Raw genomic sequence first — 26287 nt, forward strand, 5'->3', positions numbered from 1 at the left:
CAATTAATATAATTAACCTCATTAACAAACTAAACAAAAAACAAAACCATATACCATCTCAGTAGATGCAACAAAGCATTTGACAAAATCCCACATCCATTCCTGATAAAAGATAGCTCATTTCAAGCCTTGCCCCCACCTGCCACTTCCGCTCCTAGACACGGCCCCTCTCATTTCCCACCAGGCTGCACTCATACCACCTGGCTTGGAATGTGTCTGTAAACCTTAGTTTGTCTATCTCAGTCTTTCCCTTAAAAATTTAACCAGGATCTCTAAGAAAAGACAAGACACCTACCAACAGCTCATTTAATCTGAGCAGCATTTGCTTCTCTTGATCCTGGGCATTGTCATTGGCTTGCTGGCTACCAGTGAAAGACATGATCAGCCACTTTACACAGGACTCCAGCAGAGTCTTTTTCCAGGTGTGCAGCTCTTCTGCCGACCCTTTCAGGGCTGCTGTGACAGAGTCAGCCACGATCCAGCTGCAGCATAAGACAAAGTCACAGAGTCAGAGGGAGGGCCTGAATCTCTGGTTTTACGTATAACCCAACAATACAATGGCCATATGGGAAAGATGTTCTGAGTCCTACTCCCTATGCTACTCAAGCACAGGAATTACAGGGTTCCCCCACCCCTTACTCAAACATCAAAGATGTATCAGAATTTTTACAACAGGGGGAAACAACAGACGCACCAGAAAAAGGATATATCGTCCAAACTTTGTCCAAATCAGGCTATCACAACCTCAGCACTACTGACAATCTGAGCCAGGTGATTCTTTAGCAGGAGAGGCTGTCCGATACATTATAGGATACTTTGCAGCACCCCTGGCCTCTACCCGCTAGATGCCAAAAGCAACACCCCCACCCATGTTGTGACAATAAAAGATGTCAGACGTTGCCAATTGTCCCCGGAGTGGGCAAAATCAGCCCTGGTTGAGAACCACGGCTCTGAGGGAATCAGAAGCATCCATCTGCGCTCCAGCCAGGATGCTGGAAGAAGAGTGCTTGTAGAACTGCCTTCTCACCCACCAGCAGGTCAGCAATGCAGGCGTCTTCCATTAGTTCAGAAATACTACAAGGAAAGGTGGAGCCAAGAGGGGTAGAGCCAGCAAACATCTGAGCCTTCATACCTCCTGTGACTGTCTGGAGTCTGAAGCAAGCTGGGCAAATGGTCCATGAGGACACCGAGGTCCTTGGCTCTTGCAAACGGGACCAGCTGGGCCAGGATCTCCTGATGCAACCCAGACTTGGGGGGCCCGTCAGCACTGAGAAGCCTGGCCTGCAACTGCCTCCACAGGGCCTTCCTCAAGACGGGAATGACAGCAGAGGACACTGGGCAGAGACAAAACGGAAAGGGAGCTGCACACCATGGTGTGCTGGACTTGGCGCATACCAGCTCATAAGAGCTGATGGCTATATTTTAGGAATCTGTGACCTGTGTGATGTCACACTGGTAGCTTGAAATTGGCCACGGCAGGAATACTGACACCATGGAAACTGGCAAATGCTACAAATCAGCCTCCCCGGAGAGGCAGTTATTAGGCACTGAGCAGCTCACCGCGGGTCACCTCTCGTCAGTCAACCCTCTGACAAGGATTCTGCAAGCCGGTGGCCCTGGGTGTAACCCCTAGCTCGAAAATCATGATGGGATGGTGAGCACCAAAGTTCCGCACTCACACAGGATTCATTCTTCACAGGCGTGGGGACAGGAGAGGGTTGTGAGGAGAGGCGCATGGAGGACCACTGACTGAAAGGCTCCCTCCTGCGGGCGCGCTCTTACTTTTTAAAAACCTCTGTCATCGCTGATATGAAGCTATGCAACACAGAGGCAAAGTGGTGAGTGAAAAACCATTCATGCATACAAGGAAGAGGAATTAAAATTAACCTGAGGTGATTGAGAAGTGCCTCAGATCTGAAACCTGATGGGTGGGAAGAGAGAGCTGGGCCCAAGCTGTCTCGACTCAGCATCAACTCACCAACGCTTCCTGATGGCGGGGCAGGTGGGACTGGACAAGGGACAATTATCCCAAATGACCTCCTCTACGTAACAAGGCCCAGGGACCCAGCTACTCCCCCTCACCCACCCCCAGGTTCATGTGGGTAACTCGGCATTGATGGAAGCACGGGGATGACACCTCAAGAGACTGAGGGGCAGGGGCTGGCCCAGCGATGTACTGGCTAAGTTCGCACACTCCACTTTAGTGGCCTGCGGTTCAGTGGTCTGGGCGTGGACCTAGCACTGCTCGTCAAGCCACACTGTGGCGGCATCTCACATAAAATAGAGGAAGACTGGCACAGATGTCAGCTCAGGGACAATCTTCCTCAAGCCAAAAGAGGAAGATTGGCAACAGACATTAGTTCATGGCCAATTTTCCTCACCAAAAAAAAAAAGAGAGAGAGAGAACAAGAGACTGGGGGGAGGGGTGCTGAGTGAGAATTCTCTTTCTCAATCTTCAGAGCTGGGTCAGATGCTGTAGGAGAAACAGAAGCAAACCATACCCCAGAACGTGAAGTTCCAGGGTTTAAAAAGAGACATGTAGTTCTACCTCCTCAGGCCCTCCAACTTAAAATTCCCGGCTGCCCAAAGTCACACTTTCCCCTACCTCCTGCTGGGCGCGTGAAGTGTCCCTGAGTCCTACACTGGAGGTACACGTGGACGAGGGGGAGGAAGTCGTCGAGGCCCTCTCGTAGGCAGTGCCCCGTGCCGGCCTGCCAGCACCACAGCTCAAACCGCAGCAGGTGGGTACAGCTCTGCTCGAGGAGCAGGGCAGCGATGCTGAGGGACGCCTGCGTCCGCCGGGCCAGGCAGTAGTCGAGCAGATGGACCCCGACCACGGGGGCCAGCACAGGCTCTCTCTGCAGAGTGTGGAGGAACACAGCATCCAGCTCGTCTACGGCCAGCGTGGGGAGCAAAGCCCCCAGGCCTTTCACGTACTCGGAGGCCCAGAGGAGCTCGCCGCTCAGCAGCTGATCCTGGCGGCCGCTGGTCAATAGCTGGACCAGGGTGTTGCCGAGAATGTTCAAGCGTCTCTCCTTCCTGGGGGACTTCATGGGTTGGTGGGCCACCAGGTGGGCCTCGGGCAGGGTCAGCAGGGCCAGGATGACCTCTCGGAGCTGGGCATCCTCCATGTATGGATGCAGCCCCTGCAGGGCCTCGAGCTGTGGCAGGGTCTTTGGTGGTGACGTAGCTGGGCCCGCCCTCCTGATTCGCAGCTCTTTCAACACGCTCTGGGTGATGGCCTCTGAGTATCTGGCCAGGAGTCCCAGCTGACCAGTGTTCCGGAGGATCGGGGCGCTCACCATCAGCAGCTGCAGGACCCCGGCACTGAGGTGGCCTGCCAGGAGCTTCACGAGGACGGGGCTGAGGGTGTGCGGAGGAAGGGCCTGCTGCTCCAGGGCCAGGTACCAGCCCTCCAGTGTGGGATGTCTGAGGATGGCCACGAGCACCTCCTCCAGCGTCTAGAAGATAGTGACAATGTACGACCTCATACATGGCCCTGGGCCCGCGGCTGCCCTGTGAGTATTCGCTGTTATGAGTAGGACAGAGAGCACAAAGCAGCTTTCCTAAGCCATCCCATCCTCAGGTTTAAGTTTCAATGCCCATCTCAGAGGTGCCTAGAGCACTCCAACCCAAGCCCAGTCAAACCTGTCACCCAATCGTCGTGCATGTCCTCCCCTGTATGGCCAGGAGGGCTGGACTGTGACTCGGCCAGTGTGCCCCGCTGTCCAGCAGGCAACTGATGAATTCAGACTGACTGACTTTACTGTGCAGCAAACTGCTCTTCAGTCTCTCAATGCAGAGGCCGGGCCAGGCAGAAACGCCACAACGTGATGAAGAGCAATCATGTACTGGTTTCTCCTTAGCAGCCCTGCTCTCCTAAATACACCACGTTGAAGAATGTGGGTATCAACTGACAGCTGGGGGGGCAGCGAACAGAGAAAGAAGAAACCCCATGTCTGGGAAGGTGGACTCAGATTAAACTGCTGTGAAAGTCCACAATCCAGAACGGAAGGCATCCCTGACATTACTTTCAGAAGAAGACTGGGCCCCAGGTGACCCCCTGAAAAACCAGCCCTGGCCCCGCCACTGAGTTCAAACCGCTGAGCACAGAGCAGCGGAGCGCCATCGCTGAATTAGAGGAGGAGTGGACTCAGTTGTTCTAAGCAGCCTTGCCGAACACGACTCGTAGCCAACAAAGCTACAGCAGTCCCCGGGGAGAGGAATAAATTTTATTATTTACTCATCAGGGAGAGAAAGAGGGGCCTATCACACTTTCCAACCTGAGCTCTGCCAAACAAAAACAGCTGGGCACGAGGCCATGTTAGGACCACTGTGCCCGTCGACTGGCCAACAGGGGGTCCTGCAGCAATGGGCAACTCCCAGAGAGACCTCCTGGAGATCACAGGAAGGAGCTGTGTGTCAGACTGCCAAATGAGGAACGTGTTTGCTTCCAGAACCCAGTAAAACAGGTCAAATGGCAAACTGTGAGAAAGACTCGCCCCGCCCCAATTAAACAGGCTGCTTCACAAGACAACGGCAGGAGAGAAGACCGGCTCTTCCCAGAGCAGTGAACTCGCCGTGTGTATTTACTGTGAAGGGCCTCACCACCACTTTTATTCAACGTAGGCTGCGACTATTTAAAAGGAAAATAGTCACTGAGTTCTCAAGAGGCTCCCACCACACAGTGAAGGGAAACTGCTTAGGAGGGCGGGTGTGAGCCGAGAGAACCAGACCGAATTCACCCCCGCTCATCTCTGGGCAGAGGATTGGGGGGGGGGGGGTTTAGTGTCTCCTCAAGTCTTCTGCACTTCCCCATTCTCCTGCAATGGACACGTATTTGTTTTCAATCGGCAGTGGAGGGAAAGTCAGTGTCCGTGACTTTACAGGAAAAGGCCAACAGGAAGGAGACCCACAGAAGAGGGTGGCGGTACCTTGTCATTGGCCAGCTCCAGCAAGGCCATGGACTCCATGTCCAAAAAGAGGTCGGATTCAGCCTGGGCGGCCTCGCACCTCTGCTGGTTCTGGGCGTCCAGCTGCTCACAGTGGACGACCAGGCTCCTGAGGAGATCCAGGAGGAGCTGCAGGCGGGGAGGCCCCGCGCTTCCGCCCAGCTGTGAGGACGAGAGCCACACCTCAGACCAGGGAGGGCTAAGTCACCGAAACAGTGACTGCCGAGTCCCTCTGACCAAAGGGTGCAATGTTACAGAGACAGGAATTGCGGAGGGAGGCGGGCTAGAATGGCAACTCCTGTACACGCAGGATTTGTGAAACACCAACACCTTCGCTCATTCTCAGTAAGAGACATGTCCTCCTAAACCCTGATGAAACATACAGGTTTATTTTGACCAAAATGAGGGGAGAAGGCCCACCTCAAAACCTAAACTGAACATCTGTAGACACATCGGGGACAGAAAGCTCGACAATGATCTAGTGAACTAAACTCAGGAGAGAGAGGGGACAGCTGGCTGAGCCGCTGGTCCAGTCGCTGTGGGAAGGCTCCGTGCTCACCAACAGCTGCCCCAGCGACACAGTTTGGCTGCACCAGCCTGTCTGTGGCTGGGAAGGGCTTCGCTGAGCTTGCACCTACGGTCTGGAGAAGATGCGCCAACTGCCTCTGTGCTCTGCTCCAGGGCAAGGGGCAGCAGGCATTGAGGAGCATGAACAAGCCCCCTAGAGTTACGGGCCTGCCCCGTGGCCCTGGGCGCATCAGTCACCACCCTCCTCACGTGAGGAACAGGTCAACAAGGTGACCCCAGGACTCCAGCAGTACTGTCGCTCAGTTTGGCCCCGACCCGGAGGAGTTCACATCCTCTGGAGGTGGAGCCCGGGAGCACACGTGCCGCGGGGCAGGGTGGGAGCACGGCTCACCTGGCTGAAGCTCTCCACGGTGCTCCTGACGTAGAGCAGCAGCTGTTTGGCGGCCCGCAGGCCCTGGGGCAGTGGGAGGCGTGGGAGGGCGGCCCGCAGCTGCGCCTGGACCCGCTCGTCCAGCAGTGCCCCCTCGCTCTCGTAGGCCGTGCGCAGCAGGGTGGCGAAGGAGGGGGCCGAAGCCTCCCGGGGGGCAGGGCTGCCCGGCGTCTGCAGCGGCTTGGGGAGACAGCAGCAGCGCAGAGAAGAGGAGACACATATGAGCACAGGGGAAGAAATGCCCAGTCCACCGGAACAGGCACAGGCGACACTCATGACCAGGGGACATGTCACAATAATCACGTACTAATACTAAAATCAGTGTGGCCACGAGGCACTTTATTTAATTAATGAAGTCCGGATATTATCCGTCACACCTATCTTCCTCGAGTGTGTTAACTCGCAGGCACTTCCGCAGGGAGGTGTCCACACACCATGGAGGAGACACTGCAGTCAGGAGCTGCGCGTGACAGAGACGGGATCCGATTCACAGGAGTCACGGTGATTAACCCCTGGGAACGGGGAAATCACGGCCTGTAAAGAGCCGGCGCTGTAAGCGGCATGCCTCCCCGAAGGCCCTCCCCTGGAGCCTCGGTTGGAACACTGTCTTGCTCTGAGGAGATGACAATGGACAGAATGAGGATCAATTCCTGCAGTCATTCTGCCTCAGACTGAAGCTGTTCATCTCGCCTGACACAATTCCCAAACTGCCTTGTTTGTTTACCCCACATGGCTTTTATAACTCCAAACACTCGCTTCCTAAGGCAAAAAACAGTAGGCCGTGCACCCAGAAATTCAGTGCGTCTCAAAATGGGGTCCCAGGACCAGCAGCAGCATCCCCAGAAACTTGTCACAAACGCAAATTCCTGGATGCGCACCCCACTGCAGAATCAGACCTTCTGGGAGTGGAGCCCAGAGACCTGTCTGAAGGAGCCTCCAGGGAACTCTGCTGCCCTTCAGGGTGAGAACCACTGCTGCGACCTGGGGAGACCTGAGCGCCAGGAGGCACACACTGAACCGCCCACGGCTCCCCACGAGCTGCTGGGCAGCTATAACCGACTCGGAATCCCGGCTGACCAAGCGCAGGAAGGCAGCCAGAACTGTCAAGGGTGTGAACCCTGGAGCCTGATGGCCTGGGCCGAATCTTGACTCCACCACTGACTGATTGGTGGTGGGGGAAGGAAAAAAACCCAACCACTCTGTGCCTCAGTTCCCCCATGCATATAATGAGGATAGCAAGAATCTTAACCTCCTCCCCAGCTGTGAGGATTAAATGGCTTAAAACACACATGGTACACTTCATATGAAGCCCTGACAAACAGACATGCAATCGATCTAACATCCTGTTACCAATATCATGAGACAAGGAGGGCCTCAGCTGCCTGCTTTTTCACAGGCAGCCAAAACTGAACAAATACACAAAAACGCACACCAAAGAGTTAATTCCTTGGGCCACCCAGCATTCGTAAATACTCTGCACTGGAGCCAGAACTGCAGTACCGCATTACAAGAATGTAGTCCCTACCAAAAGAAAATACTTTCTTCCTTTTTTTTTTTTTTTTTTGTGGTGAGGAAGATTAGCCCTGAGCTAACACCTGTGCCAATCTTTCTCCATTTTACGTGGGATGCCACCAGAGCACGGCTTGATATGCGGTGCTAGGTCCACGCCTGGGATCCAAACCTGAAAGCCCCAGGGCCATTGAAGCAGAGCATGCGAACTTAACCACTATGCCATGGGGCTGGCCCCTTCTTCCTTTTTTTCACTTTCCCAGGCTGAGCAGAATGGAGCCTGCTGAGGGTGTCCGGGGCCAGGTCTGACTGCTGAGCACGAGAAGTCTAGGAGCATGCTAAGGCCCGCAATAGAGGGCTACGAGACAAGCGTGCACAGATCACTCAGTGAGGAAAGCAGAGAAGGCAACCCCCGCCTCAGAGCCGGAACGTGATGTGCCACTTATGCAGCCGGTGGGAAATGCGATTCTGTGGCACCACGAGCCCTGTGTCTCAGGCACATCAGCTGAGCAGCAGTGACGGCCCTCAGCCTCCTCTCCTCTGCAGGGAAAATCAGGAGGCTAAGAAACTTCACCCTGTAGGCTGCACGGCTGTAAAGCCACACGGCTGTGGCACAGCCAGCTGGGGCCCCTGGAAGAACCCTCCGGGCTTTTCCAGGAAAGGCCTGGCTTCCACGGGAGCAGCGACGGCCGCAGCTCACCAAGGCCTCGCGGGCTGGCTCTGGGATCCAGAGGCTGTAGTATCTGCTGAACCAGGACAGCTGACGGCAGCAAGGCGGGAGTGGAGGCTCTAACTTGTCATAAGCCTGAAGCAGGAGACACAGAGCCAGAGGGTCTCTCTGGGTGTGGAGGAGGTCCGTGAGCACCCCCGTCAGATACGCCACGATGCTTTCTCCTGCAAGGAAACGAGATCAGGGCAGGGAGCGGCGTGCTGTGATCCGTGGATAACGCCAACTCCCACACATATTCAAGACCCAGAAGAACTCATAACCGCTCCCCAGGGGGTCACAAAACCACACTGGAAGGCACATGCTACACTGCAGACTGCACCAGACTCTGTTTTATTTAAGCATACAGCACACAGTCAGACTTCAGATCCAGAGGCCCAGAAGTGGAGACCAGGCACAGAAGAGATGAGGCAGAGCCACTGGGACCAGGACTCGCTTGGTGCTCCCCAACCCGTTTCCTCTGCCTCGGCACGTAAGCCTCCCTTGAGGTTAGGCTGGGACCACATGACTCGTTTAGCCACTTCCAGGCCCAGCCCAAACACCCATGATTGACTGTCCACTCTCTCTTCCTCATCCGCAGTGACCTGGGAAGACATACGTGGAGATGGCCCAGCTCAGGAAGGGAGCAGCCTGGATCCCTGAGCTACTTCCTGGAGGAGAGCCACCCAGGAGAGCAACCTGACCTGTATTGGACTACGACAAGGCCACGAAAGAGACCTTTGATCATTAAACCACTGACATGTTGGGGCTTCTTTGCTACTGCAGCAAAGCCTGAGCAGTCCTGACTATTTACACCACTGGGATCTGGGAGCAACTTCCTTGGGTCTAAGTTGTCTGGATACCCAGCAAGTAGGAAGAACTCACACCTTAGCACCAAGATATCGACAATAAATGCTGAAGAAAAAACATCAGTGTCACAGCAGCTGTCTGTGCAGCCATGTAAACGCGTTATTTCAGATGCATCCCTCAGATGACCCATCTCCCAACAGCCTCACCAGCCTCCAGATTCCTATGTCCGCAGGCTCAGCTCCACCGGCTGTGTGGCCTTCACTTTGTGGGTCTGAACCCTGCTGCTTTGGGTTTTTAGCAATTATTTCCAGAGCCCCTGGAAGCCCGCCTCCTACCCGATGCAGACCAGCCGGCCTGACGCACCCAGAGCATGCTGACAACACACAGGTACCTGCTTCACTTTCTGTCCCAAGAAGCAACTTGTTCCTGGCTTCCAGGGCTGCGGGGACCACAGCACTGAACGGGAATGTGAGCAGGATCATGTCTTCGTTCAGTAAGAATCCAATCTCCTCATCTAAGCCTTCGCTGCCCTCCACCAGGACATCCACCATGTCGAGAACGTCTGAGACAGATAGGGGGGAATCACGCCAAGCAAGAGCCAGAACCCCACAGTGAGGAAGGGATAAACAAGAAAATACTTGCAAAGAGAGAAAAAAAAGCTGAACTTCTCTTGGGGGAAAATGCTTAATCGAGTTTGATTCTTCAAAGATGAGGGCGTTACCTATAAAATCTTAAGATCTTTGCCAGGCAAAATGCAGGATACCCAGCTCAGGTGATAACAGGTTGAAGTTTTCTCAGGTGACACCGAGAAGTCCAGAAACTAACCTGGATATTCAGGCAAACAACACAAAATCTGCGAAGCCAAACAGTCTAAGCTGAAAGCACAGACGAGGGCCAGAGTCTGGATTCACATGTTGACTTTGGTATGTACTTGCTGTGTGAAGTTGGGCTGATTACAGCACCTTTCTGTGCTCAGGTACCTTACTGATGTATGAAGTGAGGATAACAACACACCCTGCTTAGGGTTGCTCACGAGGCTACGAGAGTTAAGATCTGTAAGGAGCTTAGATCAGCACCCGGCATAAACAATGCACAAAGAAAAACAATGCAGCAAAAAGCTCTGTACACACTTCCCATTACATGAACAAACTCGGCGATTTCATTCCACAGTAAGCCGATCTTTGAGGCAAACAGATGGACGTCAGCACCCTGCACAAGGCTTTCATGCGAGTCTCCTTGTCTGGCTCTAACGTGCCACCGTGGCTCCATCTTCAGAGCCCTGAGCAGCGCAGGAGGGGCACCTACCGTCGATGTGGGAGACAGGGATGCTGACATCATCCGCGTCCTGCTTCGTCACTGTGGCCTGCAGTGTGCTGGCTTCTTGGACAAAGTCAGATGCTTTGTCCGTGTATGAATAGGGATTTGCCACCAACGTCAATAAAACCTGGGCATTGAAGAGTCAAATGGGAAACATTTAGATGGTCACAAATGAAAGGAAAAAAATGCCCAAAAATGCCACTGGTGAAATAATGAGAGGAGCTCAAATGGTAACAGGCCTTAATAAGGACAAAAGGTTTTCTGCCAAGTTTTTTTGTGTTTTACTTTTGGTTATAGAATTTTTTTAAAAATCTCCTTTTAGTATAAACCATTGCTTTTAATAGCACTCTTAGTATACCACTATTTCCTCATGCAAGAACAAATCCCCAGAGGGAAATTAAATGGCACAGAGTAACATATTCCTATTTTACAGATTTTAAAACTGAGTACGTTCTGATGTCTCAGCAAGAACTAGGAAGTAAGCTGGGGAGAGAGGCCTTTGGTGCTGGTGCATCAAAAATGCCCTGATTACGCCAAGGCCCACTGGGTACAATTATCCTGAACATGCTCCTTCACACAGGAAATACGTGCTCACGCGTTCCAAAAACTGAATCACGGTTTCTCTCTCCTCCTCCTGGGTGCTGTCCAGGTGCTCCAGCCACAGCTCCAGCTCCCTCCAGGTGTGCTCAAACACGCCCGTGTCCTGCAGGATCTGTCGGGAAGCAGACACCAGCTCAAGAGTCAGGGTGGACCCCGTGCTCTGTGGGATCTGCAGTGGTTTGTGCTCCGGCCCGCCAGAGAGCCACGGAGCACCGGGCAGGTCAAAGTTCCATCCACAGTTTACTCTAAAAGCTACTCCTTCAAAACAACACTCCCATTGTTGAGGGAAACAAGGAAAAGAGACCACACGGGGCTCTGTCGAAGAAAACACAATCCCGTCTTGCCGGCTCTTACTCCTTTTCTTCAACTCCTAAATAATACAGAGGGGGAAACATCCACCTGCGACTCAGGAGGCTGATTTTTGACCTGAGTTTTCACAAAGACCCAGGGAAACAGGCACGACTCGACCCCTCACAGCTACTCAACACTCCACCTGTATGACATTCTCCAAGATAACGAACCAATCACGTCCAATCATCCCGGGGTGGCCCTCAAGACTCAGGCTGGGGCAAGAAGTGCCCTCTGTTTCTAAGAGAACAGAATTTGTTCTGACTTGAGCCTGAGGGGGTGAGAATATGACACCCCCAAACTGCCCAATGACAGAGACTCACCGTGGGGTCTGCGCAGCCCCACGGCACGAGCCCTGCAACAGAGGGCACCAAAGGCAAAGCCGATCGTGCCCAGGCCACCCATCTGCAGTCGGTGACCGTGACATCTGGCTGGGGTCAAGTTCACACCTGCACAACCTGGAAGGAAACAGTGACAAGTGGAGGTCAAGACCCAGACGCTCATGACCTCCAGGCGGCTCAGGTGATAAGGTTAAAGGGCAGCAAGATTATCAGCACTTCAATGAAAGGTTGAAACCTCTGCATCCTAAAAACGGTGAACGTGATTTCCATAGCACCCCCCAAGATGCTTGCTGCAGAGCAGAAACAAGGAACTCAATCTCCCACTGCCACGCAAGACCTGACGTAGCCCTGGAAAATGGGCACCAAGTACAAGAACAAAGAGAAGCAGATGGTCAAACTCCTCCTTCCCTTCTGCAGATTTTGATGACACCTGTGCTGTGGGTGACGGTCAAGGTCAAAAGGCTGAAGTGGGCTGGCCCTGTGATGTAGTGGTTAAGTTTGTGCACTTTGCTTTGGCAGCCTGGGGTTTTGCAGGTTTCGATCCCAGGCACAGACCTACACAGCACTCATCAAGCCATGCTACGGTGGTGCCCCACATACAAAATAAAGGAAGACTGGCACAGATGTTAGCTCAGGGCCACTCTTCCTCAAGCAAAAAGAGGAAGGCTGGCAACAGATGTTAGCTCAGGGCCAATCTTCTTCACCAAAAAAAAAAGGGGGGGGGGCTGAAGCCCTGGAGAATGCCCAGCGTGGAGCTGGGGAAAAAGACACTGTCTAGTCAACAGTTCCTCAGAGGCCAGAATCTAATATTTACTTAGCCTACAATATGGGAGGTATGACCTACTACTTTATCACATGTAATCTCCTCCACAATCCTACGGTTTCATCATTCCCATTCTCCATGGGAAAACTGAGTTCAGAGAGGTTAAGTAACTTGTTCAATGCCACCCAGGATGTGGCAGAACCAGGACTCAGATCTAGGAAATGGACTTCCAAGTGCATGCTTTCCCCTGTACTTCGCCCTGATGCCTCTTGGGAACACAGCCACGTTGAAGACATGACAAACTTAAGCTGCTGTAAAGCCTTTTTTTTTTTTTAAAGATTGGCACCTGGGCTAACAACTGTTGCCAATCTCTTTTTTTTTTCCTGCTTTATCTCCCCAAACCCCCTCTGCACACAGTTGTATATATCTGAGTTGCACGTCCTTCTAGTTGTGGGATGTGGAACGCTGCCTCAACGTGGCCTGATGACCGGTGCCATGTCCGGGCCCAGGATCCGAACCCTGGGCCGCCACAGCAGAGCATGCAAACTTAACCACTCGGCCACGGAGCCGGCCCCTGTAAAGCCTTTTTTTTTAAAAGATTTTATTTTTCCTTTTTCTCCCCAAAGCCCCACAGTACATACTTGCATACATATTTTAGTTGTGGGTCCGTCTAGTTGTGGCATGTGGGACACCGCCTCACGTGGCCTGATGAGCGGTGCCATGTCCGTGCCTAGGATTCAAACTGGTAAAACCCTGAGTCGCCGAAGCAGAGCGCATGAACCTAACCACTCGGCCACAGGCCGGCCCCATAAAGCCTTCCTTTTTAAGTTACGACAGCCCTAAAACATCCTTAACTCATCAATTGTTGTGTTTATAGTAGAGACTGTGCAAAATGCTTCTCCAAAGTAGGAACTGGGAGAAGATGCTCACCTTCACGATGAGCAGTTTGGTGGATGACTTGAGCTGTACGTGGCTGCTGGTCACAAACATTTTCATCAGTAAGTAAAACACGGATCGTTCTCCTCCGATAATCTCTGCATCTGGGCCTTCCTGGCATGAGAACAACAGAAGGTGACAAACGTAACAGAGGCCACTGTCTGCCGAGCAACACGGACTGCGCGCCCAGTGTGCCGCCCAGCCTCTCATCTCAGCCCACGTTAACCACTCGGCAAGATGGCTGGGATTGCACGTACGAGGAACCTCTGAAGTTAGGGAACTCACCCAAACCCCCAGACAGCGGCTTAGTGAAAAGAGAGTAACAACAGGAAGCACGGTGGCCCTCCCCAGGTGCTGGCGCCGTCACACTTCTTTCCATACACTGACTCACTCCATCCTCCCAACAATCCGAGGTGGGGCCCACTGTCCCCATGTTACATATGTGGACCCTGAGGCATGAGGAGCTAACTGGCTGTTCAACGGCCAAACTGGGAGCCAAGCCCGGGCCGCGGCACTGCCTGCGGTGGTGGGGCAGACTTGTCAAAGGCAGCACCTGCACGTCTCAGCAGGATGCTGGTGCTAATACAATCGACTCCTGACACACAACTTAGCCTCCTACAAAGGCTTTTAGGCTTTGAACATGCATCTCAGAGAAGCACACAGAGCTCGATTCCCAGCCCAAACCCCGCCGAGCCTGCGCCTCACTGGAGTGGCCCTGCAGCCCCCAGCAATGAGGACGCCCCTCAACACGTGGAGCACTGGTGTTCGCAAAGCCCAACAGCACAGAAGGTGGGGCATGGAATACAAATTAATATTCTAATATCAGTCCTTTCAAAGTAGGAGGCCTCTGTTTCCGTTCCAACTAAATCATCCAGATCCCCTTGCCCTCTTCAGCTGGGGCGAACAGGCCAACAATGTCCACGGCTCGTCAATTCTCTGAGGTGGGTGAAGCGTCCTCTCAGCAGTGGCAGGGGTGGGGGAGGGTGTAAAGGCTGACCGCAGGGTTCTGGGCCTGGGTCCAATCCTGGATCCTCCACTTACGGTGGGGACCCTGCGGAAGTTCCCTAACCGCTCTGTGCTCCAGCTGCCCTATCTTTAAATGGCACTAAGTGAGCTGACACTCAGAGCACTCGTGTCAGCCCGGCACACACGGGTTCTCAAGAGGAACGACCCTCGACCACAAGGCCGGTGAACCCTAGGGAGAAGGACTTGCGGGAGATACATGGATCCCAGTGCCACAGCATTCTTACACCTTTCTGGAAACACCCCATGTAAATGTGCCAACACACACTTCTATGCTATTGATTCCACGTGGGATCTTAAATAAGATCTTAGTCATTTAAAAAAGTCATCTGAGCTACTAAGAAATACACTGAGACAATGCTAAATTTTGCCTGGTCATGTTCCCCTCTTTGGAAGAAGTGACTCAGCACCCTGTGTTTAAATACACAGATCAGTATCTGTTGCATCTTGACTTCCCTTTATGATTCAACATGATGTCATCCAGGAAATTCTGGAAGATATTATTAAAGACACAGAAAAACAGGCCAGCAATCTTTACTGATTTTCCACCAGCCTCAACCTTCTCCTGGCTTGCTATCTATTCCATCTCTGTCTCTGTCTTCAGCTCTTCTGGGATGAGGATAAAGGAGAAGGAATGTATTTTGCTTATCTTCCAAAAGGTTTTAAAATAGTCAAGATAAAAAATACAAAGAACTCCCAGTACCCAACAATAATACATCTTCAGTAAGGACACATTAAGCACTTTATTTTGCAAAAGCGAAGAGAGTCCCAGGCCTCCTGGGCCGTGAATCAGGACCTGGCCTCTGCTCTGGACGTGTCTTTCTAAAAGGGGCACTGTTAACACCTTCCTTCATGCCCCCAACCCTGGGAGGGTCCGGATCCAGTTCGAAATTCCCAGGCCAAAAAACCAACACAGCCAGCAGGCCAGCTCGCGACAGGAGGCCCTCTGCTTCCTACCTGCGCCTTCAGCCACAGAAACTTGCTGGCGGGCAGCTCCAGGGCCACCCGCAGCATGTGGTGCTGCAGGACGGGAGGCGCCTCCTCTCGGAGGCCCTGCTCGGAGATGATGCCTGCGGGGGGAGAGGAGGAGAATGCGCAAGGAGTCATGCGGAGGAGGGTGCCCGGCAACTGCTGCCCCTGGCCAGAAGGACCAGATAAGGAACCCCACATCCACAAATAAAAAGGATCCCGCCCCCAGGTCCCATGTGCACCCTCACTCAGGCTGGATGCACTCCTCTGCCCAGACACACCTCACCTGACACATCCTTCCCTCCCGAGGTCTATCCAAAGCCTTCAATGAAAAGCCCAGACTCCGCTGGCCCAAAGAAGCCCTTCGCTGCCCCTCAGCCCCCACTGACCTCCTCCTGTGGCTTTAAGCCCCACACCCCAGGCTGCCCTCCAGGCCCGGGCTCTCATGAAGGTTAACCCTGAGGTGGGCCACAGGCCCTGCTCCCCAGGCTGCAAGCATCCAGTAAGCAGACAGGCCACCCAAGCCCGATACTGGGTCCTCATCGTCTGGCCTGATTTCTGGGTTTCTCCTTTGCTTGGGAAGGATGCAGGACTAAGCAATAAATCGCCATGTTCTAATAAATTTCATATTCTCACAGCAAGGACAACATTTTGCCTTCCAACAATTAAAAAGTTAATTACAGCTTTTGAATAGGATTATTTCAAGAGCTTATATAAATTCCCAGAATGAGATTTCTGCAAGTCTTCTTCCGTAGGCCCAATTACCATGTCAATTTTATTAGACAAATTTTTCCATCGAGGAAACGTGACCAGACAAGCAGAAGGCGACTTTCACGAGAGGCGGTTTGAAGCTGACTCGCTGGGTACAATACGAGTAACTATGTCAGAGGTGCCTCTGTGAACGGGCATCCCTCTCAGGGCTCTCGTTTCTGCACCACAGCTCCTCTGAAAACAGGCCTTAGAGTTCCTGTCACACGATCTGTCAGTCACCTGTGGCAGGCAACTCAGGCTGGCTGGCTCCTCTCTTCTCTCTCATTGCTGCTAAGTGTTCATCTGCCATTTACTTAAGGAAGACCAGCTATTTAAATAGTATTGGTCCAACAACAGTAACCAGGCAGGTGGATCTTGCACACCGGCTCAACTGCCCACTGGCCTTCCCGGGTCTGGTTCATCCGCACTTCCCTCGTCCCCACCAGCAGAAACAGTGGAGGGCGTCTGCAGTCCCCGGACACACACCTTTCAGGAGCTTGCTGAAATCAAAGTTGTACTGCATGACCACGTGTGGGACCACCTTCTGGTAGAGGCATATGACCTGGAGCAGAACAGCTTTCAAGAGAATGGTTTCTGCATCGTCTGAACGGAAACAAAACCGCTTGAGTTAGGAAACACACTTGTTCTTTGTCCTCAATCAGCCACAGATAAGCAGCTGTGCCACCTGCGACCCACTGCTCTCAGCTCAAGCTGAACGCTACAGATGCAGACAGATCCCTGAGGCACTGGACTTCAAGAGCCCAGACGGTAAAAAAGTCCAGGCTCTTCAAACAGCTCGGGTTTAAATCCCCATTTTAGTGCTGTGACCTTGACAGGTTAAAGCCACCGTGTCCCTCTGTGCTTTAGGGTCCTCATCTGAACAAGAGGGACACACAGCAGTGACCACCCTCGTACAGATATAAGACACAAAGCCCACTGCCAGGCCAATAACAAGTCTGAGTCAACCTAACTTATACTATGTAGCCACCTCCATCTGCAGAGCTAAAGAGAGGTCCCCCCCACTGAAGGGCCAGAGCACATGGCCCCCACTGTTCACGTCTTCAGAGAGACACAGAGCTGGCACAGAGCTTGGGCACATTTCTAATAGACGTCAGAATTCGATCTACAATTCCATTCTTCTCCCAAGCAAAAAAGGACACAGGCTTCATTCACAGCCAGAGAGGCTTCAAAGCCCTCTAGACAGGAGCCATCCCCAGGCAGCTCTGTCTGCAAACAGCAGAGGCCCCACGGAACCCTCACCACACTCGGGAGCCACGCAGGCAACAGGAGTCCTATCGCCCCTTTGCTTTCCTTTCTCGTCGTCCTGTTTTGCGTCTTGTTTTCTAAGTGACTGCCAGACCCACACGATGGTGTTCAGGTCCGGTAAAATCTAAAAGGTAAAACAAAGAAACAAAAACTCAGTCACATGAAAAAGAGAAACAAATGAACTGAACCTAGTAACAAGAAGCAAAAACCAGAGGGGAGGTGCAAACACATGTGAGTGTAGGCGAGTGTGAGCAGGACTGTATAAGAAAGAGCCAGGACAGCAGGATGAGAATCCTTTTGTGACCTCTGTTTTGTGGATCAGTTCCTAGAACTGTACACAAGAAGGATCTGGTTAAAAAATAAGTGCTGCTAATTAAAAGCAGCCCCTTAAGACTCATTCACCTGAGCAGGACACTGGGAACAAAGAAACACGTCTTGTGGACCAGCTGGGGGACCTGGCCCGGCACGACCTTGGCTCTCTCAGGGCAGCTGCCAGTCTGCAGATGACCGCCCTTCCTCACTCAGAACAAGCCAGAGGGAGGACGGCGGGGAAGGGGCTTCCCAAGGCCACCACTGCGGCCCCAGTCCAGTGTGGGTATGCAGCGGTGGGGGCACAGGAAGGGCACAGCAGCCCCTGATGAGACTTGAGGCCCGAGGAGCACCCCACCCCTTCACTTCACTGAGCACCCAGCCTCTGTGCCCCCAAGACCGCCTTTTCCACCTGGTGTGCTTTCTGTGACATCTGGAAAGAAAGCCCTGGAAACTTCCCGGGAAGGCCAAGCCTGGCTTCCATGCCTACCTTGCTCAGAGCTTCTCTGAAGAGCCGCACAAACTCTTCCATCATCGCAGCCGTGTACACGCCTGACTCTTGCCACACCTCTTTATTCAGGCAGTAGTCAATGGTTTTTAATGCTCTCTTCAAGATGACGGCCAGAAGGGAGAACGCTGTGTGTCTCACTGATTTGCTGTCCAACTGGGAAGAAAGAGCGAAATCCACATCTTTAAGCTGCACTGGTGGGCACACACCTCCGAAGCCGGGGGCTTGGCTGGCTCTTGCCCCTTCTTGGGTCACTCAGAGGCAAAGCAACTGGCCTCTATGCTGTGAGGTAGCCTGGGGACCCTGCCCTCTTGACCTCCTGCAAATTTGACCTTAGCTGTTGCTGGGAAGGCCGTTACCAGAGGAAGAGTCTGAGAGTTACTTCTGTTCTACCGTCTGTCTTTGGCAAGTCTCCCCTGACAACCACTCAGCTCCTATGAATTATCCGCATCAACAGCAGCCAAAATCTCACCAGAACCCAACCAGCCCCCGAAAAAGCATCTAACATCAGGTGGAAAGATGACAAGAAAGGGCATGAGGACTTCAGTGTGAACCACCACCTCTAGGCTCGGTCAGCGAGTGGCCCCCAACCCCAGGCCTCTGACACCCACGTTCTCTACTTGTACTCAGAAGGACAGCCGGGGGGCTCTTCAAAATCCCCACTCGCTGTGGAGACTGAATAAAGTTCAAGAACCTGCGCTACTACCAACAAGAGGGAAAGCCCAAGCCCCGGCTAGTTGTGGCGTGTCCTGGGCCAGCGCAGTGAGGGTACCTCCTGGACGCTCGGGAGACACCATCTCAGGCCCCAGTCCGAGCAACTCAACCAGCCGCAGGTGACTCCCAAGGACAGCAAAGCCTGGAGCACTGGCTGGGATCCCGTAGACTGACAGTCAGGCACAAACAGAAAGGTTTTCGATGGACTTCTAGCCTAATAACCACGACACCCACTCCCCCAGCGTTCCACTTAGCTGGGGTTTCATTTTACACATGCGTCGTATACTAAAGGAGCACTCTATTAAATATTCTAAAGCAGTAACGACTCCCACCCCACTAATCACTTCAAAGGCAGGGCCTGACAAGTGTCCACATGTACACTGGACGGCAGGGAGCAGAGCTCAACCAACAGCCTGACACGCTGCCTCCACACACCTTATTTCCTGCTTCCGAAATAAGCTCACTCTTTTCTTCCTGATTCTAAAATGTATGCTATGTTAAAATTTTTCAGATAATACTCTAAAGAATAAAAGAAAGATGTTAAAAAAGAAAAAAACCCACAAGCCCATCCCCTAGATATGCCCGAGTCACCGGCCTCCCCGGTATTAACATACTGTCACAGCTTGGAAGGGGCCCACAAGGAGCAGACACGCTGTGACCTCTGCCTCGCTGGCCCTGGCCCTGCACAGGATGGCAGCACGGGCAGGGGGAAAGCCATGCCCCTGCGGGTACAGCCCCTCTCTCCTGAAACAGCATTGTGGGAGGGAGAGAAGACAGCCACTTATATCCCAGACCGCCAGGAGGCAGCTCGAAGGGCAGCGCAAACACAGCCAGCCAGAGGAAACTATCTTCTACCCATGAGAGGCAGCATCTGACATATTCCTTTCAATTCTATCTTCCTGCAGCCCCTTGGGATCAAATATTTTGTGTCTCCCACAAAACAGACGGGCAAGCTAGCTGGGTCCTAATTTGGGTTATGATTTGGCAACCAGAACAAAAGACCTTTCTGCCTAGTCCCACGTAGGCCTCCTTCTCTCTGTTCTTCACCCCACCCACCCACTCTCAGCACAACCCTGGATAGATATCAAAAAAAATGCTTAACCCTACTGCATGACCGAAGGAGCTATGCCACCTTACGGAAACTGCCCCATCACGATGGGGTCTGCTCATGCCTGTGCAGACTCTGCTCCTGATGTGTTCACACAATAAGCCAGCCTGCCTGGAAGAAAGGGACTCCGCCTGCCCTGCACCCCTCTGAACATCCGGCCTCTCCTAGGTAGGTCTTGAGGCCACCTGGGTTTAGGAGGGGCTGGCAGGACCCAGGACCCACGTGTGTCAACAACTAAGGTGCCATTCACCCACAGCTACAATGCTGTGGTGAAAGATGCACGAATCCCTCTGAAGGTGGCTTCTGATGGGAGTTGGGTACCTTTATAATAAATAATAATGAGAAATTTAAGTATTGGTTTTTTCCATGACCACGTCCTCCAAAAACGCCTGAAGCAGCTGGTCCTCAAAGTAAACGTTCCCCAGAAATTTCTTAACAGTATTCACTTAAGCCACCAAAGAAAGCATCTGCTCGGCAAATTGCAGCGCCACCCTGCTCAGAAATCCTAAACTACCGAGATTTTAATACAGACATTGGGCTGTAACTGAACACACTTCCCCTCCTCTGATTCTGACACTCTCCCTCCCTCAGGCGGCCGAGAGAGCCGTGGAGGGACCCGGCAGTCCCAGCTCTGGGCTGCAGTAGGGACAACATCGGGCACCCAGTCACCCTCTGGCATAAATGTGCCTCGGGCTCCAGGGTCCCTTCCCAGGTGAGCAGCAACTCGCACTCAGGGAAGGCCTCAGAGGCTTACTGACAAAACACGGTCCAACACATCCAGGCTGGTATTCTCAGAAGAATCCCCAGCACAGCCGGCGGGATTAGCAAGAGAAAGTTCCAGAAGCGGGGTAGCCACTTACATTTAATGCCTGGGTGAACATGATCTTATTGCACACCAGGGGCACGGTGGTCACCATCACCATTGCCAGGAGCCGAGGCAACGGGATGAACTCTCTGGTCTGAAATGCCCGGGAAATGTCAGGCTGGGCCTCATAGATCTAGGAAAAGGAGGAGAGAAAATGAGTCGGTGCAGGAGGTTACATTTCAAACCTGAGGCTAATTGCAGGCACCCCACAGCGAAGCTGTTCCAATGACACAATTATAGGAATAAAGGTCTGAAGCTCGCCAAAGGGAACAGGGTCCAGAAGATTAACCCCAAATCCATTTGTTAAAGACAAGTCAGGTCACGAGACTGGCTGTTACTGGGGCACTGACCAACAGAGCTCGGCCTGCAGTCTGGGAGCCTCTTAAAACCTCGGATGGCAAGTCAGTCACTGCCACAACTAACGACAGTATAGCTCACCAGTAACCACACTTGACCGGCACCTGACAAATTACATCATCACCTTAATGCTTCACAACAACCCTTTGGGGTCGGGATATTTTACATTAAAATAAGAAATGTTTATAGATAACAAAATTGGACCTCAATGAGGCTGAGTAACTTCCCTGGGCCACACAGCTATTAAGCAGAGAAGTGAGGACTCATTCCCAGGCGTGCACTGCTCCCTCCCCTTCCCCGGGAGAGCAGCACCAGAGCAGCTCCCAACAGGGGTGCTGGCCACAGGGCTGAGGGGCAAAGTGCATCCTTCTCGTCCCAAACACACGCAGGGACTGCATACATAGGCACCCATGTAAAATGAGAGTATACACGAATAAAAGCTTGTTTTACAGATAATCCATGCCCAGGTCGAGGCACAAGGAAAAAGAAAAAAGATTGGCAACAGATATTAGCTCAGGTGCCAATCTTTCAAAAAAAAAACTATGCTACAATTCAGACATTTCATTATGCCAGCCTAACTGTGCTGAAACTCACTATGATCTCAATCTAAGCAAAATCTGGATGAAAAAGATGCAATTGGCCCAACAGATTCAAAAGGCATAAACCTCAAAATTCAGCTCAATTAAAAGCAAAATGTCCTAAGAAGATAAGGACACTCGCACTTATATGATCTAAAATACCCCCTGAAGAAGGGCTGAACCAGGTTCTTCGTACTGTACAGTTGATCAGAATGTCACTTCCTCCCTCCCCTGTCAGTCCCCAGACTCCTTACCCGCTGCCTCCCACCCTATCTCAGACTTTGAAATGCCCGTGTGTTTTTACCTTGTTTAGTAGTTTGATGTTATTTGACCAAGTGGACTTCACTCTGGGGAGAAAGGAAAACGTTACTTCCTTGAAATATTTGTTCAGTAGGTCCGGGCACACTTTAAGGATGTTCACCACGAGTTCAGCCACCAGCTCATCGTCTGGCGCAGTTTTCAAACCCAGCAGGAAGTGCAGGAGTGTCAGGTTTCCCCCTCTGTCAAAGAAAGGAGAAGAGTGGTCAGCAGGGAATTTTCACAACACACTGAGAGCTCGGGATACTAACGGCAGCTCTGCAGCATCCCGTCAGTAAACGCAGCTGTGACACGGCCCTGGGCAAGTTCATTTTTGGTGAATTTCCCGGGTGGAATAAAGTGGGATGTTTTCATGGCCTGTGGGGTTCCAGCTCTCCACCAGAGGGCTCAAGTTCTCCCCTTACTTCCGAGTGGCTGAAAAAGTTTCTGCTTTGCCCTGTGCCCCATCTCTCCTTTCCTCCCTTGAGTTCCACTGGACTTTCCAAGAAGAGGAAGCAACACATTCTCTCTATCCACCCCAGCCACCTACCAGTCTGCCTAGAAGTCAAGGCCAGTGTAAAGAAAGGGCAAAATCGTCCGGGAGGAATCCACTTCCCAAATTTCATTTTGAGATTTTACTAAACTCTTCTCTCCAACTACACCCAAAAAGTATGTATATAAATGAATATGTATGTGTATATAACTATAAAAAATACAGAGAATGCATTTTTCTTTTCAAAAGGTGAAGCTTGTTTTTTTTCTTTTACATGAAGTGCTGATAAATTGTTACACAGTCCATAGTGCCATAAAATTATTTCTAAAACTCCACAAGACGGCACAAAATCTCTGCACAGGTCTTCTGCCTCCTGTTTCTAGCTCATTTCAAATTCCCAAACCTTCACTTAGCAGCCAAAGGAAAGTAAAATAGGATTAAAACTCTACTGTATGATAACATTCAAAACTTGTCCCAAAGTGGGCAGTTCTCAAAAGTATAGGATGATGACAAAATAAGAAGCAGAAAAGCATACGGACACTAAAACTTGCACAAAGGGAGCAACTAGCCTCAAATCAACATGGCCAAACCCACAGGACTCTGGGTTTTACCTGCCTTGATACCTTCTACGAAAAGAAGCCTTTTCATATCTGCTTGACTAGGAAGTCATAAAATCCAGAAAAACCTCAGGATTTGCCTAATTTGCACAACATGTTGATGGCTTCTAGGACCCTCACTGTTTTGTATCCCTTTATAAACTGACTAAAACTAAGATGCTGTATAATAGCTTCATATACAGTAAAAAGTTTTCAAAAATTGAATTAGAAAAGAATATAATTTCGATCAGAAAACTATCCTTTTTAAAAGTTTAAAATTCTTAATATGAAAAATTCATGAGCAAAATAGTTTGTGTTGTCAAATGAATGGAATATTAAATCCACAAAAAGTGCTAAAACTACTGCGTGCACACACACACCCCATTTTAATCAACGACAATGTAATAAAATGAATAGCACGTATCCTGACACAGTGGTCAGTACGTGCCAGACACTGCTCTGGGCAGTGACCACACTCTACTTCTCTCTGAGGCAGGTACTAATTTTATTTCTATTTTACAGGTGAGGTAAGAGAGGCAGAGAGGGGTAGTAATCTGCTCAAGGTCTCAGAGCCGACTCTAGAACCTGTCCTCTTAACTTCTACACCAGGGTTGGCAAACAAGGGCCCACTGTCTGTCTTTGTAAATAAAGCTTTATTGGGACACAGTTACACCCATTTGTTTACATCCATGGCTGCTTGGTGCTACAATGGCGCAGTTGAGCGGTGACCACAGAGACTGTACGGCCCACCAAGCCTAGAGTACTTACTATCTGGCCCTTTAGAAAAAAAGTTTGCCCATCCTCGCCTACGCTACGATGCCTTGCTTTCAAACACCTACCACGTGCCAGGCACTGTCCTAGGCACTGCGGATCTGAAAGAGACCAGCCTCTGTTCTCACTGATTCTCACCTACAGACAATGAACAAGCAAATAAATAAATACGCAAGGTGGTGATAAGTCACCATCAGAAGCAAGAGCCAGGCAAAAGGATAGTCATGGAGGAAGGGCTATTTCAGAAAACGGCTGCCAGGGAAGGCCTCTCTGATGTGGTCACATTTGCACAGAGACCTGAAATGAAATAAGGGAAGAAGGCTTACAACTACTGGGGAACCACGCATTTCAATTTTCTCAGCTTTCCATTAATGTCCCCACAAACCAAATTCCCTTCCTCTCCCCTAAGCACAAACATTTGCCTTTTGCGCACAGCTTCAAAAACTGACGTAAACCTCAGCTTATTTAAACAGACCCACACCCACAAGTTGATTCAGTATGCTCATTAAATGACCACCTATTCTATGGGTCTACTTAAGGGGGAAAAAAAATGTGTGTGTTTTCAGCATGGTTTTATATTAGACTATAAAAGTCTGCTGTTCATTTGAGTAGAAAAATGAGCTTTTTCTCACTGGTGAGAGAAAAGCTATATTATCACCAAACAAATTAAAGGAAAAAAATGATGTGGCAAGTTAATTCACGATAATCTCAGAATCAAAACAAGTTTAAAGTCACGAGCAGGGAGAAAAATTCCCACTGTGTGACCCCATTCTGAAGGAACCAGTCATTTCTGGACTGGTTAAAACTCAATCGAACCATCTATATCCTCATAATAAAATGCCAAAAGGGTAAAAAACAAGAGTCACTCACAGTGGCCAGAGAATATGTCCAATATGCTTATTGTCAAACAGGAAAAAAGCAGGTTGATGAACAATATATCTAGCAGCAGCCCATTTTGGTTATTAAAAATATTAACATGGATATGTATCATAGTTACATGACTACAAAGATAAAGTCTAAAAGAATATAATCTAAACCACTAGCTTTCGACTATATATAAAATGTTATCATAACTGTAAAAACAAAACTTTGAAATCCTAACTGGTTAGCAGCCCTCTCTGAGGAGAGGGGGACTGTGCAGCTGTTACGAGGATGGGCTTGAAGCAGAGCTCCTGGGTTCAAATCCGAGCTCTGCCACTTTCAGGGCAAGTGACCTGACCTCTCCGTGCCCTTTTCCCTCAGCTGTGGAACTGGCATGACAACAGTACCCGCCTCAGGGTTTCAGGGCGGCCCATGTCAGGGAAGGTGCCTGCCCTGTCTGGGAAGGCGGTGTAAGACATTCTCAGATCCAGCCGACACCACGGTCTTCGAGTAAACACACGCAGCAACCCCCTGGCTGAGATCTCTCAAACTATGCGTCTCAGTCAACTGCTACCCTGAGACCTTTGCCCCGAGGGCACACGATGACCAGAAGCTCTCTGGGTCTCCAACCACTCACCCCTAAAGTGAGTGAGATGACGTCCACACTTCCTGTTCTAACCCACTATACTTCCATTATTTACAGATTTCCCCTGGAAGGCACATATGTGATGACTTCTGAGAAAACACTCGGGGTTCACAAGAGTGCTACACTTTACCTGCCAAAGGTACCAAGAGAAGCATCATAAAAATTAATCCCGTGCTTGAGCGAACAGCAGAGATCCATCAGGAAGCTATGAACCAGCTCCCTCACCATGGTCTTGCCCACGTCTTCAGTAGAAGCCTATGAGGGTGACAAAAATTCAATGAAAATCCCAAGCTCACAAATCTTAGTAACAGCTACAGAGTAAAAACTGGATAATATCACATGCCTAATGACAATGGATGCAATATTTTAAATTAAACACTTAGTATCACTCCAAAAAAACAGCAACATCAATCAAGACCAAAAAAATACTCTTAGGAGGGGCAAGTTAAAACCCTTCTTTTTAACAAGCTTAAGAACGACTTAATTTCTCTTGGTCTTTTGAATAAAATTCCACATTGGGGAGTGTTTTTATTAAGCCCCCGAGGCTTCCTGGTAATAGAGCTTACAAAGCATGTTCAAGTCATGAAGATAAAAGGAAGTAAAATACTGGGCTCCTGAGAGGTAAGTGATTAGAAAGTTAACAGGAAGTCTGAGCCTTCACTACTCTGGCCAAGTCCAGGTTCAGAAACTCCTCGAGGAAAATAAAAATGAGGAGAATTAAAAGGTACATTGGCCTCGGGTCAACGTGAGAGCAACTGTTGTAATTTAGCACTTGTTACAAAATAAATCACACGTGTCAGTAGGTGAGGAAACCGAGGCTCCCTAGACGCTTAGGATCCTGAAGAAGAAGCAACAGGCCTTAAAACTCCAAAAGCTGGGCATGAGAATAGAAGGAAGGAAGAAAAAAGAAGAGGTCAATCAGAGGAGGCAGAGAGA

At 50.9% G+C, this 26287-nt stretch overlaps 1 protein-coding gene across 1 annotated transcript in view; it reads right to left on the reverse strand.

The window, feature by feature from the left end:
* LOC124231359 (nucleolar pre-ribosomal-associated protein 1-like) overlaps window positions 1–26287 on the reverse strand; it is a 69121-nt gene that overhangs the window by 28667 nt on the left and 14167 nt on the right. The window contains exons 8-24 of the mRNA XM_046648128.1: window positions 25482–25606; window positions 21992–22187; window positions 20748–20885; window positions 18048–18221; window positions 17243–17372; window positions 16469–16585; window positions 15221–15333; window positions 13235–13354; window positions 10848–10964; window positions 10241–10379; window positions 9327–9497; window positions 8120–8313; window positions 5872–6090; window positions 4935–5114; window positions 2606–3461; window positions 1133–1334; window positions 296–482 (exon numbers count right to left, since the gene is read on the reverse strand). Coding sequence (XP_046504084.1) covers window positions 296–482; window positions 1133–1334; window positions 2606–3461; window positions 4935–5114; window positions 5872–6090; window positions 8120–8313; window positions 9327–9497; window positions 10241–10379; window positions 10848–10964; window positions 13235–13354; window positions 15221–15333; window positions 16469–16585; window positions 17243–17372; window positions 18048–18221; window positions 20748–20885; window positions 21992–22187; window positions 25482–25606 — 3378 coding nt within the window. The remainder of the gene's footprint in view (window positions 1–295; window positions 483–1132; window positions 1335–2605; window positions 3462–4934; window positions 5115–5871; window positions 6091–8119; window positions 8314–9326; window positions 9498–10240; window positions 10380–10847; window positions 10965–13234; window positions 13355–15220; window positions 15334–16468; window positions 16586–17242; window positions 17373–18047; window positions 18222–20747; window positions 20886–21991; window positions 22188–25481; window positions 25607–26287) is intronic.

Source organism: Equus quagga, chromosome 21 (assembly GCF_021613505.1).
Source record: "Equus quagga isolate Etosha38 chromosome 21, UCLA_HA_Equagga_1.0, whole genome shotgun sequence".
Lineage (NCBI taxonomy): Eukaryota > Metazoa > Chordata > Mammalia > Perissodactyla > Equidae > Equus > Equus quagga.